General features: G+C 42.2%; 1 protein-coding gene across 1 annotated transcript; it reads right to left on the bottom strand.

Annotated features, from left to right (window-relative positions):
- Window positions 1-990: 990 nt before the first annotated feature.
- On the bottom strand, window positions 991-7,382 carry RPF1 (ribosome production factor 1 homolog). Its single transcript, XM_075098029.1, has 9 exons — window positions 7,166-7,382; window positions 6,999-7,055; window positions 5,565-5,645; window positions 5,070-5,165; window positions 4,189-4,342; window positions 3,523-3,605; window positions 2,479-2,660; window positions 2,276-2,402; window positions 991-1,417 (listed from the first exon to the last, which is right to left on the bottom strand). Exons 1-9 carry the CDS (start codon window positions 7,325-7,327, stop codon window positions 1,376-1,378), a joined length of 984 nt encoding a protein of 327 aa, XP_074954130.1. The 5' UTR covers window positions 7,328-7,382; the 3' UTR covers window positions 991-1,375.
- Between the last annotated feature and the right edge of the window lie 7,766 nt (window positions 7,383-15,148).

Genomic DNA, 15,148 nt, shown 5'->3' with positions numbered 1-15,148 from the left:
GTCTGGTCTTGAAATTACTGTAACAAGTTATTAACTTCTATGTATGTTGACACCTCACCAGTTACTGCATCACTCTGCAGCAGCTGCAGAGTGCATACGGGAGTCTGTCTTTAAATATTCTGTGCTGCTGCAAGTTTGCCTGGGGTTGATAGTCCTACAGAACAATGAGGCTTCATCAGTACTACACTTAGAAGCGTAATAGAAATAGAATGGAGAAAAATTTCTGGCTGTTAGTTTATAATTCAACTACAGAACCATCCCATAACATAGACATTAAGTAAAGACAAGGAGTAACTTAATTATTCTTTACCTTAAAGAGTAATTCTACCTTAGTAGATGACTTACTCTATGAGCCACCTTACTCTTCAGGTAAATATGAAAAAGCACTTACAGCTGCATATGAAAAGAAAATAATTCAAAGAAAACGTAGCTTTTTAGCTGCCAGTGAATGTGCAAACTTAAGGCAGCAAACAGTAGTTTATTCTGAAGGTAATACCAACTCGAGTATAGGTATGAGGCTGAAGAAGCATTTTTAAGACTGTAGTGGGAAAAACCCTGCTCAGAGACCTCATGTGTTCCACTGAGCAGCATTTTCAGATGAGATAGTTTTATGTCCTTCCTGTAAGCTGGCCTTAAGAATTCTTCCCCATCAGTGTTTATTTCTTTTTACATACAAGAATATCAACTGCTCTGGGTATATACCTTTTCTAAAAATGACATTTACAGAAGAGATGCCTGTAGGAGTCAAGCATATTATTTTTGTAACTTCAGCAACATGGCTATTTTATGCAAGATGTTAATGAAATAAAATACCGCAGACTTCCTGGATTGCATACAGCCTTCTCAGTGTTCTTTAGATAGGAGACCATTTTTGGAAAACTATTACCTTACTGTCAGGGAACAGCATACTGTAAGTTAGAGAGAGGTTTAAAATATTTCTCTTACCTGATTAATGGAAGACACCTGGGTTTAGCTGCTTAACAGAAAAAATGTTGTATAACTAGAAACACTTTATTTTTATAATATCTTTAACCAAAATATTTACTGTCTTGTTGCAAAGTGTAATTTGTCTCTACAGCACAGCAGCAGTCATGGCAAATCTTCAGTAACAGCTAAATTACAGGCTGCTCTGACATTGCCATTTTTCCTGCTAAACTGGAAAAAGAGCTGCTGTCCTTATCATGTTGGATTTAGCTGCAAACATAGGAAGAAAGATGTGTCCTACTTGATCTGCTCCCATATAAAGTTTTAATGTTTGCAGTTTGTCTTTCTGCAGACAGATAGTATGATTCTCATTAGTTAGGAGTCTCAGATAATCCACAGTTCAAAGCAGTTGTTGTGTGTCTGGTCACCAGCACTGGCAGATAGCTGTCTCTTATAAGTGAAATTTTCTTCTGCTTGTGTCCATTTCTCGGCGCTGAAATTTAAAAGAAAAGTTATTAACCAGCAAATTCATGCAAGAGGATACAAACAAGGATGACCACTCCAGTTCGCAGTAGGGTAGGCAGTGAACTGTGCCACAGTCACAGCATAGCTGAATCTTTTTACTCAGCTTTTCAAGATGAAAAAGGGAGAAGAACTGGAGATTAGTGATTTAGAACTAATGAATGTGTAGTGGTTCTCTGTCTACTGACAGTAGACAAAGCATCCTTAAAACAAACCAGATTATCTATTTAATGGACTACACCAGGAGGATTAGAATTTTCCTTCTGGTATAGCTTGGATACCAACTTCTAAGTTTTGTCAATCAACTGCAATTCCATGGTAAAAATGGCTGGAAAAGTCATTTATCATTGCCTAGAGTAATACTGCCATTTCAGTTGAAGATGTGCAGAGGTCAGTGTTACGTTCCATTCACTATTAAGAAGTGACATTTATATAAGTAGCTTAATTTTTACGTTATGATTCTTGCACTCATCTTGCACAAAAATAGCTCTAATCTAGTTTACTAGGCTTCCAATAATAGCTTATACCAGGGTAGGTTTTTTTCACATTTGCTTATATCTGTATATGTTAAAGAAATTACATTCTGCAAATAAGTAGTCATGGTATATTGATATTCATCATCCTTGCTATTTTCATTTTTGATTTGCAATATAGGAGAATGCTTCTACTTTGCATATGTCTCAAAATACACCTCTAAATATTTCAGTTAAACACTTCCGTATTCAGAGCTGCGTTTATACTGCTTTTTTAGGCTAAGATTTGTGGGTGTATTTCATGGCAGATTTAGTCTCCCTTCCCAAGCAGGACTATCATCATTACTTAGACATACCTTATGAATCCATTCGTATTCCCCGAATTTGGAATCAAAGGTTCCTTTTTGAAGAGACCTCAGCTTTAATGTAAAACGTGGCCCAAGTTCTTGAATTCCCACTTTCTTTTCACTCTTGAAGATATATCTTGGGGAAGGAAAAAAAAAATTAGGAAGGAAGTTACGGGAACTCTCTCATTTGTGAAGTTTGTGGAAAATGTCACCTGTGGAATCTGAAAAAGATGTAGTCTCGCTGGTTGTGAAATGTAGCTACTTGTCTTCCAATGAACTGAGGATCATGGGGGAAGAGAGCAGCAAACATGCGACCAACAGAATGGCCGAGTCGGGTTGTAAAATTATTCAGGATTACTTCAGGAACGTGTTCTGTGGGCTCTTTCCCTCTTCGCTGAAATGAAAGTAATGGATCAGAATGCAAAAGGGTTATAATAGATTATCAAAGAATACTTGGAAATAAAATAGGGAGAAGACAACCAGGGCCAGCATCTTGTGACAGGGCTGACAACGTGCATGGATTATTTTTCCAAACACAACCTAATTTTGTATACAAGTAAAGGAGCAGCTGGCAGCATAGGTATCTTCTGTTCAACAATATACATCGAGTGAAAAACCACAAATAAATCACTTCACATTTCCTCTCTCCTGCACCAGTTTCCACTCCTGGCAGTACCTGTTATGGCAAATAATACAGTCTGCCTATCACAGGAGTCCTAATGCCAACTAAGAGTATACAGGATTCTTCTTTAATAAGAACAGATGAAGTTCAAAAATTACTGATTTCAGAAGAGAAAAAAAATTACTGCCAATCATTTAGGGCTAAGTAAGCAATACGTACTACAGGAGAGGTGACAGGGCTTTAAGAATAAGAAAACCTAGGGTTTATTCAAGACTAGGAGCTACGCCCATTGAAATCTTTTATACTGCTGATTGTTATATACCCTATTCTGCGTATACGATACATTGGGTATTCCCTGTTGATGTAGGTTATCAGCGGCTATTTCTTGGCACAACTATAAAAACACTTGGCAGACGGTTAAAGAAAGGCAGCGAATAACTATGAAAATGGAAATATGCTGCTTATGGAAGTAGAATATACTAGTCCTCGGCCTCCTGTTAGCTTACGAAAAATACACCGTCACAAGATCAGCTGAATCGTACAAAAGTGCAACCAGTTACGACAGTTCAAGCAGGCTGAACGTATTTATGATTAAACAACAGACTTCCTTTTTTTTTTTTTCTTGGAGTCTCACCTTTATTTCTTTACGCAAACGGACACTACTCATTCTAAAATGAGCTGTTGGACCTTCAGGCAGATGACTTAAAACAAGACCATCTGTTCACAGAGTTAAAAAAAATGGCTGGTAAAATTCAACATGTAGTTTACAGAGGAACATTTTCTGTGAAGTGCAGCATCACATTAGAATATTACATCCATAACCTATGCCTGATTTACAAAGTTTCATTGTATTTTTGAACATACATTCATGAACTAGTTAACTAGTGTTCTGAAGTATGTCCATTTAATTTTGTTTCAATAACTAACCCGAGTTATCTTCTATCGCTTTCTCACTTAGTTATGTTTTATCTAGTCAGAAAAACTAAATGGAACTTCCTGGTTAGAAAAACTTGTTAATTAATCAAACTGATAAATTATTGAAATAATAACAATGTTTATCCATGCATTACAAACTAAAAAAAAGCGAACACACTTTCTTTAGTAATTCCAAGTTCCATTAGCCATCGGATAGTCAAGTTGGCACAGTGATTTTTAACTCTAGTTACACTGTCAGCTGCATAGCTGAAGAGAAAAAAATCCAGAATGAAGGTAGATCTTTGATGCACACTACAGAATTATTTTCTTTCCCTAATAGGCTCAGAGCTAGTACATCTATTTTAGTAAAAACACAAAAGGATACTTGGTATTTTGCGATCTTCATTGATGACGATCAAATCTGTGAAGTCCCTTGCAATACACTGTGGAATAATTCTTTTCAAAGCCAGTCCTCTTCGGTAGTAGACATGCGAGTTAGGTATAACACTAGACAGTTGTTCACAGAATCTCACTGTTCTCTGCAAAACAGGTGGGTTAAATTGCAATGTGGTAAATCCGGTGCCAAATTCAAGTATTAGGGGACAGAGGATTGCTTGTTCCAACTGCCTTCCCTGATGATACATTACTTCCAGTATCTCTATAAACATTTGAAGACAAGCTATTAAATTACTTCGTTCAGTCAGTGGAAAAATATTTTATTTGCAGTAATGACTGCAGCACACCAGGGACTGCTTTTTTTTTTTTTTTAAAGGATTTTTTTTTCCTCCCTTAATCATAGGAAAGCAGGAAAATTCCAAAAGCATAACCTCGAGCTCCTTATTTATTATGGACACTGGTTTACAAAAAGTTCATACGATTTCAAAATACAATATAACTATAACTTCAGGTACTAATGTCTGAGTTTCCAGATAAACTGTTTGAGGTGTACTTTTTCCTGTTCTTAAAACAGCTGCTTTTATGGTCTTCACAAATGTCAGTGATCTCCCCAATTAGGTAATGCAGATCATTTGCATACCAGAGCATAGGCATGAGGTTGGTTTTTTTAATGAAGGAAACAAACAGTGCTAGAGAAACTAACAGATTAAATACATATACAAGGTTATTGATAGTCACTAAATGAAACAGCAGAAAAAAATCCACGTGAAAGCTATTATTTTCACCTTTCATTTACCAATCACAATACAAAAACCTTGGTATTTTATCACCAGTTGATGGCTCCGAACTCTCCAAGTAAAACATACGTACCCCACGGGGTCTGTCAGATGTTGTAATAAGAATCTTGGGAACTGTCTGTCTGTTGAAGTACGGTGCAAATTCATCAGTTGCTTCATCGAAAGCAACCTGGAAGAACAGAAGTCTTGTTAATCCACCATATTTGAAATACTTGAAGAACAATTGTTCAATCTGATCTAAGTTCTGATTAATTTAGTGGGAAAAATTTCAATCCACAAGATCTATCCTATAATTAAGCACCACAAGGCATGTGGTTTTATCATTTGTAAGAATCTAGCGTGATGAACATTGGCAGGTTTTACTGTCAATAGAAGTAATGTGAAAGGCAATTATCTAAGGCAGATAATGAAAGAACGACATCATCTCTTAGTGAGCCCATCACATGCAAAAGGTAATTCATCAACACCTTAACAGGCAAGTGGTGAATTTAAATTTCATCAATCCATTTGATGTCCCTTCTTGGGGAAAAAAAATGGTTAACAGCATATGCAGAAGTTAAGCAGTTACCTCTTCATCATTGGGATCTACAGTTGTTTCGTCATACACTCTCTGATTTTCAATAGTCTTTGGTACAGCTTTTGGAGGTGCCTAAAATAAATGAGTTTATTAACATGACACATTTATGTAATTTTAATATATTGTGAAAAATACATTTGTACTAGCATGATACTGTACATATTTCTACACAAAATTATTATTTATTTTATGCCAGCTTTGAAAAAAGAAGCTACAACATCGCCTTGATTAAAAGTATGCATGGGTAATGGGACACCAGCGAGCATCACATAGTGGAAAAGCATTGCTAGAACAGCAACACTGCTTAATTTCAGTCTGATTAAGAAACAGGGTTCCAAAACAAAAAGGGGAACTTTCTATCCACTGTTCTTTTCTTCCATGGAATAAAAAGCCCTACTTTCAACATTTTAGCCATGACGTCTACAATTTAATGACCAATAGTCTATAATGTTTCCCATTTACTTACACTACTCTTGTGAGGTTATGATAACACAGGAACTCACAACTGACTGTCTTCAACTGTCTGTATGCTTTTGAAGTAGTTCAGGAAAAGAAGCAAAACGCTTGTTTGTGGCTAGGCTTGGAAACAAGCAGACAACTGGTCTGGGCAGAGTTCAGTCAGATCTGAGTGTCTAAATTTACACAAAATTTACTTATTAGGGTGTAATTCCTAATAATGCCACAGCAGTTACATCTGACTGAGAAGACTTCTCAGGAAGGGCCTGCTTTTATGCCATTATTGGCTTAGAAGTCACCCTCCTGACTACAGCATCATGAACAACTGGGGGTGTTTAGCCTGGAGGAGGCTGAGGGGTGACCTCATCACTCTCTACAACTACCTGAAAGGAGGTTATAGTGAGGTGGGGGTTGGTCTCTTCTTCCAAGTAACAAGCAATAGGACAAGAGGAAATGGCTTCAAGCTGCGTCAGGGGAGGTTTAGATTGGATATTAGGAGAAATGTCTTTACTGCCAGAGTGGTCAGGCATTAGAACAGGCTGCCCAGAGAGGTGGTGGAGTCACCATCCCTGGAGGTGTTCAAAAGACATGTAGATGTGGCACTTCAGCGCATGGTTTAGGAGGCCTGGGGGTGTCGGGTTGACGGTTGGACTTGATGATCCTAGAGGTCTTTTCCAACCTTAATGATTCTGTGATTTAACAGAGTGCCAACAGCGTTTCCAAGCTCAGCTGTCTGACACCCCCACTACACACCACGGTGTCTCTGAAGGCCACCAGGGCCAGCGCACACCGTGATTGCTGCTCCGCCTCGCTGAGACCTGTGGAGAAACCGTTTCACTCACAGAACCGAGGAAGCCCCATCGCCGGGCCCCGCCGAGGAGCTCCCAGCGAGGAGAGCGATCGATCTCATGAAGGAACCGGTTCCCCCCGGCAGCGGGGGCGGCCTCGCCACCAGGCCCGAGCCCTTACTTTGTCTCCGAGGGCTTCTCGCTCCTTCTTCCGCTTCTTCTTGGCGGCTAATTTCTCCTGGCGGGACAGGGAGAGCGACCCGTTAGCCAGACCCGGCAAGCCCCCGCCCCAGACCCGCCGGGCCTCCCCGCCCCCGGTACCGGCCGCCGCGCCGGGCCCTCCCGCACCTTCCTCTGCTGCTGCTTCCAGCGAAGGAACATGAAGTGCCGCCGCTGCTTGTTCTTGATCTCGGACACGCTGAAAGTCGGCGGGAAGAGCACCTGCTGCGGGGCCGGCGCCCCGCCACCCCCCGCCGCCGAGCCCGCCGCGCCGCCGCCATCCCCCGCCATGCTGCCGCTGCCGCCGGGCGGGAGCTGACCCCTCACCTCTCACCTCTGCCCCCGCCCGCCGGCTCGGCCCGCGCATGCGCCCTTCGGCAGCACTGGCGGCGGGGGGCGAGGGGAGCGGCCTCGCGCTGCCCCAAATGCAGGCTCCGTGAGGAGGAGCCGGCCCTGCGGGGGGGGGCCCGCCTTGTCAGCCCGGCGCCGCCGCGCTCGGTGCTCCCGGGGGAGCGGGCTGGGCCCTGCCGGCCGTGCACTCCCCGTGATGCAGCGAGTCCCAGCAGGGTCCAGCCCCGTCCCCCTCCGGCGGCCGGGCGCGGAGCCGGGCTCTGGCCCCGGGACTGGATGACAGAGGGGCGTGGGCTCCCCCCCCATGTTATCCTGAAAAGCGGGCTCGTTCGCCCGGTGTTCAAAACGCCAAACTACACGCAGAGGGGAGGTATTTTATACATTTCATTTTTTGCGCAAAGATGGGCGCTAGGTGGTAACTCCTCAAAGCTAGCACACCGCACCAAGAAACTACAAGCTATTTATACAGTTCAGTGTGTCAGTCACAGCTAATATTCACATCCCCCAGCTATTAACTGGTTAATTTCTTTCTCACTTCACCTTAAAGGTACAACTCCCTTTAAATTCACCACTCATGCTCAGAGAGTGAGGGGCTTATTTGAGTGGGGGGTTTTCTGGCCTATGGGTGTGATTTTTGGTGTTATAATGAGGATAGTTCACCTAAAGGAAGCTTAGTTTTAGATCTTGTCAACATCTCGATTAGTTGTTCTCCTTGGCTATACGCTTTATCACCCAGTTCTCAGCATCTTCTGAGGCGGGATGTTTGCTTTGATCAGTCTCAGTCCTTCAAGGATATAGTCGTAAAACAAACTCTTCCTTATCTCTCAGCTCCCTTCTCTGGCCTCTGAATTCTGTTTTGCCAGGCTCACATGGTTCATTGTTATTACTTAGAAGAAAATTCTCTTTTTCTTCAGGATATCACCCCTGGGCCATGACAGCACGCAGGCGGTGTCCCTGGCTGAGCTGCTGGCAGAGCCTGTTGTTTCCCTACTGATACCTGCAAAATGGCTAAGCCAATTGCTTGGCTTAACCTTGAGATAAGATGAGCATATTTAATACAAATCGCTCCTGTGGTGTCACGATCAGGGTTAACAATATCAGCATGGGACACTTTGAACAAACACAACACACAGATGGATTTACATAAGTGACAGTAACATAAGTAGGGCCACAAAAATGATCCGAGGGCTGGAGCACTTCCATGAGGACAGGCTGAGAGAGCTGGGGTTGTTCAGCTGCGGGGAGACTTTTATAGGAAGGATGGGGGCAACCTCTTTAGCAAGGCCTGCTGTGACAGGACAAGGGGTGATGGTTTTAAACCAAAGGAGGGTAGATTTAGACTGGATATAAGGAAAAAATTTTTTACAATGAGGGTGGTGAAGTGCTGGAACGGGTTGCCCAGAGAGGTGGTCAGTGCCCCATCCCTAGAGATATCCAAGGCCAGGTTGGACGGGGCTTTGATCAACCTGGTGTAGTTGAAGATGTCCCTCCTCACTGCAGGGGGTTGGACTAGATGGGCTCTAAAGGTCCCTTCCAACCCAAACCATTCTATGATTCTGTGATTCTATGAACATCCTGACCCAGTCATGTTTTCCTTTGTGCGCACGTTTCATGCTCAGACATTTCTCACAGTGAGTTAAGGTGTGGGGAGCACCTGCTTAAAAAGAACCATCAGGTTTTTTGACGGTAATGTTCCTGAAGATTATTTTTCTTCCACTAGAGCCTGTTAAAACTTAAAAAGGAAATCAGAAACCCCACAACTAATTCAAGAGATTTAATTGATGTAAAGCTAGAAATGAGTTTTTCTGTTCCTGAGCTGATTTTCCAGCTTAGAAGTGTGCAAGTTTTGTTGTGCAGTGAGGACTACACTCTGCTTCACAGAAATCAAGTACTCGGGGAGCCTGGGGGGCCTGGGCTAAATTAGAGGCATTTTTAAGCTCAGACTGCAAAATTCTGAGCCTTAGTGGGACTGATTAGTTCCATGTGTCCCAAGGATTGTCTCAAAGCTTGCAATATGTTTACTAATCTTATATACAAATACTATTTTGCATTACCAAGTTTCTCGTACTAGAAAAGTGAAAAATCTGTTAACATAAAGATAATGGAAAAAGATCTAGAAATAATCTGAACTAGACAATGTCTCAAACCTCCTTCTGTCCTATAGACAAATTTAACTGGGTAACTCAACCTGCTTCACTGAGGTTATTTCTGCTTAACACAGATGTAAATGAAAGATCAAAGGCCTCATTATGTACAATCCCATACTTTTCTGGCCTCGCTCCCATTTTTGTCAAGAGAAAATATCTCAGCTCTCCTTAGTGCCTTAAGGATAAGTACTTTCCATGGTAATTAAGGTTTGGGGGATTTAGTTGAGAATATGTTAACCAAGGACTTTCTGTAACTTTATCTCACTAGCTGACTCAAATACCAGCGGTTGCAAGGGTATCTCTAAAAGTCACTAGCAGAGGTTTCCACCACCGCTGTCAGCAGAGCTAGTGGGGAATTCTGAGTTACTTGCAGTTTCCATTTGCAATGGCGTTTCTGTTGGAATCGTTGCAAACTGATGTGCAGTGTAATTATGTGAAGCTCAGAGTGCTTACGTGGGGAAAAAAACACATTATCCTCCCTCCCAGCCAAAGGGAAGGCAACCTCCTAATGTTAGTCAAGGGCTTTTCTGCTGAGGACTCACAGCAACAAAATAATGATGCAAAATAATAACAGAACTTCCTAGGGCAGGGGAGGGGCAATAAAAAGACACCAGAAACACATTGTGGACTTGGTAAAAATAAGATCACTAACAAGGTACAAGTATAATTTCAACAGAAGGCCCAACTCATAAATGCATGCATAGTATTAGTATAATTTCTTCACAAAGAAGGTCCCAGGGCCTTTTGGTTATTTTAGCTATGAACTCTGTTCTGTGTAAATAACATTATCCAGGATGTTCTTTTTTTTAACAACTAATGTAGCATTGCCAGGAAAACATCTTTTGCAAGAAGCTGTTTGATTAAAAAAACAAAACAAAACAAAACAAACCCAAAACAAAACCAGACAGAAAGCACCAGTATCTTTGGTTTGTGTAAACCAACAAGTAAGTTCTCCAGTGGAGAGCAATGAATGAAGACATTTATTTATGTCAGCACTAAGGAATTTTGGAGGAAACCTTTCTGTAAATTACCACTGACACAGCTGCAGTAGCAGAAGTGTCATTTTGAGCTGTATCAATAGAGCACCGGGGTTTTTTGCTGTTCTGTCATTTCAAAAAAATTGAAAAATATCTTGAGATTAAGTTAAAAGGACCAAAAATTCAGCTGGAGAAAGTAATTAAGTTAGAAAATATTTATGGAAGGAGATGAGAAAAGAGGGTAAGGTACCTCTGACTCAAGAATTTGTTAGAAAATGAACACTTTTTAAAAAAAAAAAGTAATAACCAACATTTTGCTGTTTTCCCTTTTTGTTTTTCTTAATTTCATTACCGGAAGGTAGACAGGATGTACTACTTGTCTTCAAGCTTCATTATACTGAACAAAATGCCCCAGAAAATGCAGTGCTCCAAACCAAACAAACCGTTGTCGGTATTGGGAGAGATGGCCTACAGGCCTCTTTCTGCCTACAGAGTACCACTTTTCACCTGAAAAATAAAACAAAAGGCTGTTGTATGTGTTTTCAAACTGGATTAATTTTGACTGTAGTTACATTGCCTTGTTCATATGGCAAAGCAATTCCTCTTGGAATCAGTGAGCCAGAACTCTTTGTGGTTGTTAAAACAGATAACCACCAATTGGCAGCAGTAATTCGAAGATCACAAGATTCATGAGCACAGTTTCTGTAACCTCTAATTTCTAAGGATTCTCGGTGTGATAGTAGAGTAGAGGACAAGGGAGAAGTGACTGGTTTTCCTCTAGGACAAAATCCCCCAAGTTACACAGTTGGAAACAGTATTGTCATGGATCTAAAAGTGGTGAGGAGCAGGGAGATATGAGGGACACGAGGCCACAACAAGACACAAGAAAGAAGTGAGGTGGCTCAAGGGTCCTTCAAGGGCGAGCTCTGTTGAAGTGCACATTCATGGCTCTCAAAACCTTCTGCAGGATCCCAAGGCCCTCTGAACTTTCTCTTGGTGGTAAGGAATATAGCTATGCTGCAGAAGTTAGTGCCACGTGTGGGCAGTCAAGCTAAGTCACAGAGGCTCACACGTTTGAACAGCACAAGGCAACAAGGAGCGGCAATACAAGCTGGGGCCTTGCAGCGTGGTGGCACACCATTGCAGCAGGCATCCTTTGTTCAGCTGCCCAGGAGGGCTGGCTGGTGGGAGCAGGCTACTGAACCAGGGCAAGTGTACTCTTCTTATTCTTGCACTCAGAGCTAGTTCTCCCATCCCTTCATGGTGCTGTGTAGATGATGAAGTTGTACCCCAAAGGTCTGCTTTTTTGTTACGCCTGTAAGCACCTCAGAGCGGTTAGCACAGCTTTGATCACGTCTGAACCTTACCAGGCCCCGCAAAACAGACGTTCTTTGTGCTCTTGCTCGCAGCCTCTCTCTGGTAGGCATTCTTGGGGACTGCCTAACAGCACTGATGGTAGCAAAGTTGGTGATAGTTGCTTTCCTTAACTGGTAGTTCAAAAATTAAAGTATCACACTTGATACAGAAGATAGGACTTTCCAGCCTCTGGAAACTGAGAATAACATCCTTCCTTTCAACAGAACAATCAAACCACAAGCCTGCAGGTTTTTCAGAGGTGAGAACTTTCTTCATTCTTCCAGCTGAAGCTATCGTTGCATGCAGAATAAGATGCAGAAAATGCGGGACCAAATAACTAGTGGCTGGGGCACCCTCTTCCTGAAAGGAAGGATGTTGGATTCCTGGCCAGGTCTCGATATTCTCCACCTAGTTTACTTTAAAAAGTCACACAGCTAAGCAGAAACAAGCCACAAAGAATGGTTGTAGCCAGGTTCAGTCTCTAGGTGCGTGCCGTCATCAGTGGGCTACGGAGTCTGGTTCCTTTTATGCTCCAGGCCTAATGCTCTGTGGGGCTTTCTGTACAGTGAAGAAAGGGTGATGTGGTCTCACCAGGGTGGAACATTCCAAGAGCAGTGGGAGATACCGTTGTGGTGGGGGAATCTGTGTCTAAGCCCACATCTCCCTAACTGAGGAAAGAGCTGAACGTGGGCCCACCACGATACGCCATCCTGTGGCAGATGGCCACTATTCCGCCCCTTCTTGAGAGAAAGCCCACGTTGTATTTTGTAGCGAGCCTAGGCCTGTGATGCTTGTTCTGTGTTATTGTACCAACCCATCTGGGATCTCTGCTGTAGAAAAGCCTCTTGTTCATCCAGCTAGCCGTAAGCACGAAATAAATGCTAAACTGCTTAGCTCTTTCCAGACTGTTCCCAGACTTGGGCATACCCAGAGCTGTTTCTCCAGGGGAGCATTACGTAGGGGAGCAAAGTAAAATTACAAGGTGCCTATGCAGGAGCTGCATGGGTAGTTTTCAAGATCATCTGTGTGGGACTTGCAGGCTTGAGTTCCTTCGTGGATCTTGTTTACAGTCTTTAATTTCAGTATTTTCAGTCACCTAGGGCAATCTCTCTGATGGATAAAACGGGATCATGCTCAGTAAAGCTGGGTATTGCTTAACATTTCAGGATGAACACTAGATCTTACTATGTGCTCCAAATGCCTGTCCTCATCCCATAAATCAACACAAACATGAATTATTTTCATATGCTTTTCTGGGTTACTGTTCTTTACAGTATCTGAGCTGTGTAGAAACATGAAGGTGCTTATTGGAAAGGAGGTATTATGTCCTTAAACAAGCTTGTCAAAACAAAGTTTATCAAATGTATCTATGAATTTAGAATGCCCCTTGTCAGAAACCCAAGCTGGATATTTTGAGAATATTTAGCGCCATATGTTCAAACCACAACTATGTTCAATTAGGTTCGCAATTAACTTCACCGTACTCAGGATCATTCTACATATCAGATTCCAGATATCTCAGCTTCAGCACCCAGCAAATGAGGAATGCAGACTTAGTGTCTGTTCCTAAAATGAAATTAAAGTTTGTTATACTACAGGTCAATAAGGAGACCAAATGAAATTTTCTTAGGTTTCATTCTGTAATGCCCTTGCTTTTCAGAGTCTCTTTACGATCTTAATGCTTTTTATAGCTTTTGTGTAAAAAGTCCTAGGTTTAAGAAAGCAAACGATTAAAAAAAAGGGAAGGCCCCTCTGAATAGCAGCTTTGTCTTCTGGAGTATTGACACCCCGCCCCCAATAGGTATGACACCAGAACTTGCTGGGAGTGTACTGTTACCTCAGCTAGGTCATTAACAAGGAGTTTTGGCCCCCATATGGGTCCCTGAGGAACACCACTAGTACCAGCCACCTTTCTGGTGACTCTGCACTGCTGATCAACACCCGTTTTACTCACAGGCTGGCCAATTATCCGCCCACCATGAAGTACAATTTTCCACTCCATATTTCACCAATTTGACTGCAACCGTACTGTGGGAGATGGTGTTGAAGGCCTCCCTAAAGCCAAGGTGAGCAGCATGTGCTTCTTTTCTTCCTCTGCTGAGCTGGTCTTCCCATCACAAGTTTGCCCCTGGTAAAGCCACATCACACCAGCTGTTCTCAGTCACCTTTGTGTCCCTCAAGTGCTTGGAAGTGTCTTCCAGGAGTATTTGTTCCACAGTCGTCCTGGGGACTGAGGTGAGTTTGACAGACCCGTCATTGGTGGCTCCTCCATCCTGCCCTCCTTGAAGTTGCAGCAGTTCAGCTTAGTGTAACCCTCTTGCTATACTGTGCGAAGAGCAGTGATTGCTGATGCCTTGACATGGTCTGTGTCCAGCATCTCAGAACATGTATGTACCTGCATGTGAGAAAGAAAGAGAAGTCAACCATTTGGAAGCCTGAGAGAGCAAAACTTAAATAATCCAAGGAAAAATGAAGCAAAGGAGAGTATTTAAAAAAGAAGGCATTTTATGTGGTATTCCTGCAAAAAATCTTGCAAATGTGTTATTTAAAAATTATGGAAATTCCATAGTCTGCTGCGAGTGTCCAGTTTTAAAGCTCATTAGAGTTTTAAAAAAATACTTTACAGCTGCTTTATGGATGTCAACACAGTCTTAAACATGTAGTTATAACCGCCATTACAATAATTCCTTCCCACAGGACCTATCAAGATGGCATAGCTGGCCATTATCTTAATCTGGACAGATCAGCCTGACAAATACTGGGTGTTTGATTTCCTACAAGTCTGTCAGCACTTCTGGTTAGTAGATTAAAACTGCTAGATAATGCATTAATTGTATATACGGTGAAAAAGAAAAAGATAAAGGAGTTGGAGCTTCAAGTGCCTAGTGCAGAAAACGGGAATACTTCCCCAAATAGAAATCCTATAAACAAGAAAATTGTAATTCGGTGCATTTAGACTTTCTGAGAAGTTTATCCAATAGCTACCCATGGCAAAGTACCGAAGAAGAATCTACTGTTTCCACCCTGGTATTTTGCTGAATTCATTTTGCTGCTTCTGGAGATCAGTATCCTTTTCCAATGAATTGTCCTGTAAAAGGGAAGGTAATCAATGGCAACATTTCATCAACCTTGTGGGTATGTAGAAAAACTTGTGTTCCTTGGCGGGTGTGGTCCTCTTTGCAGGAAGTAATGCAGGTATCTTTCCGCTGGTGGCAATTACACATAGCTTGGGCTGTCTTAATAAAACATTCCTTCACGTACTGAAGAAGAGTTTATCAAGC

This window comes from Phalacrocorax aristotelis, chromosome 6, assembly GCF_949628215.1.
Source record: "Phalacrocorax aristotelis chromosome 6, bGulAri2.1, whole genome shotgun sequence".
NCBI lineage: Eukaryota > Metazoa > Chordata > Aves > Suliformes > Phalacrocoracidae > Phalacrocorax > Phalacrocorax aristotelis.
Note: the sequence above shows the minus strand (reverse complement) of the source record. Positions and strands in the feature narration are given on the sequence as shown.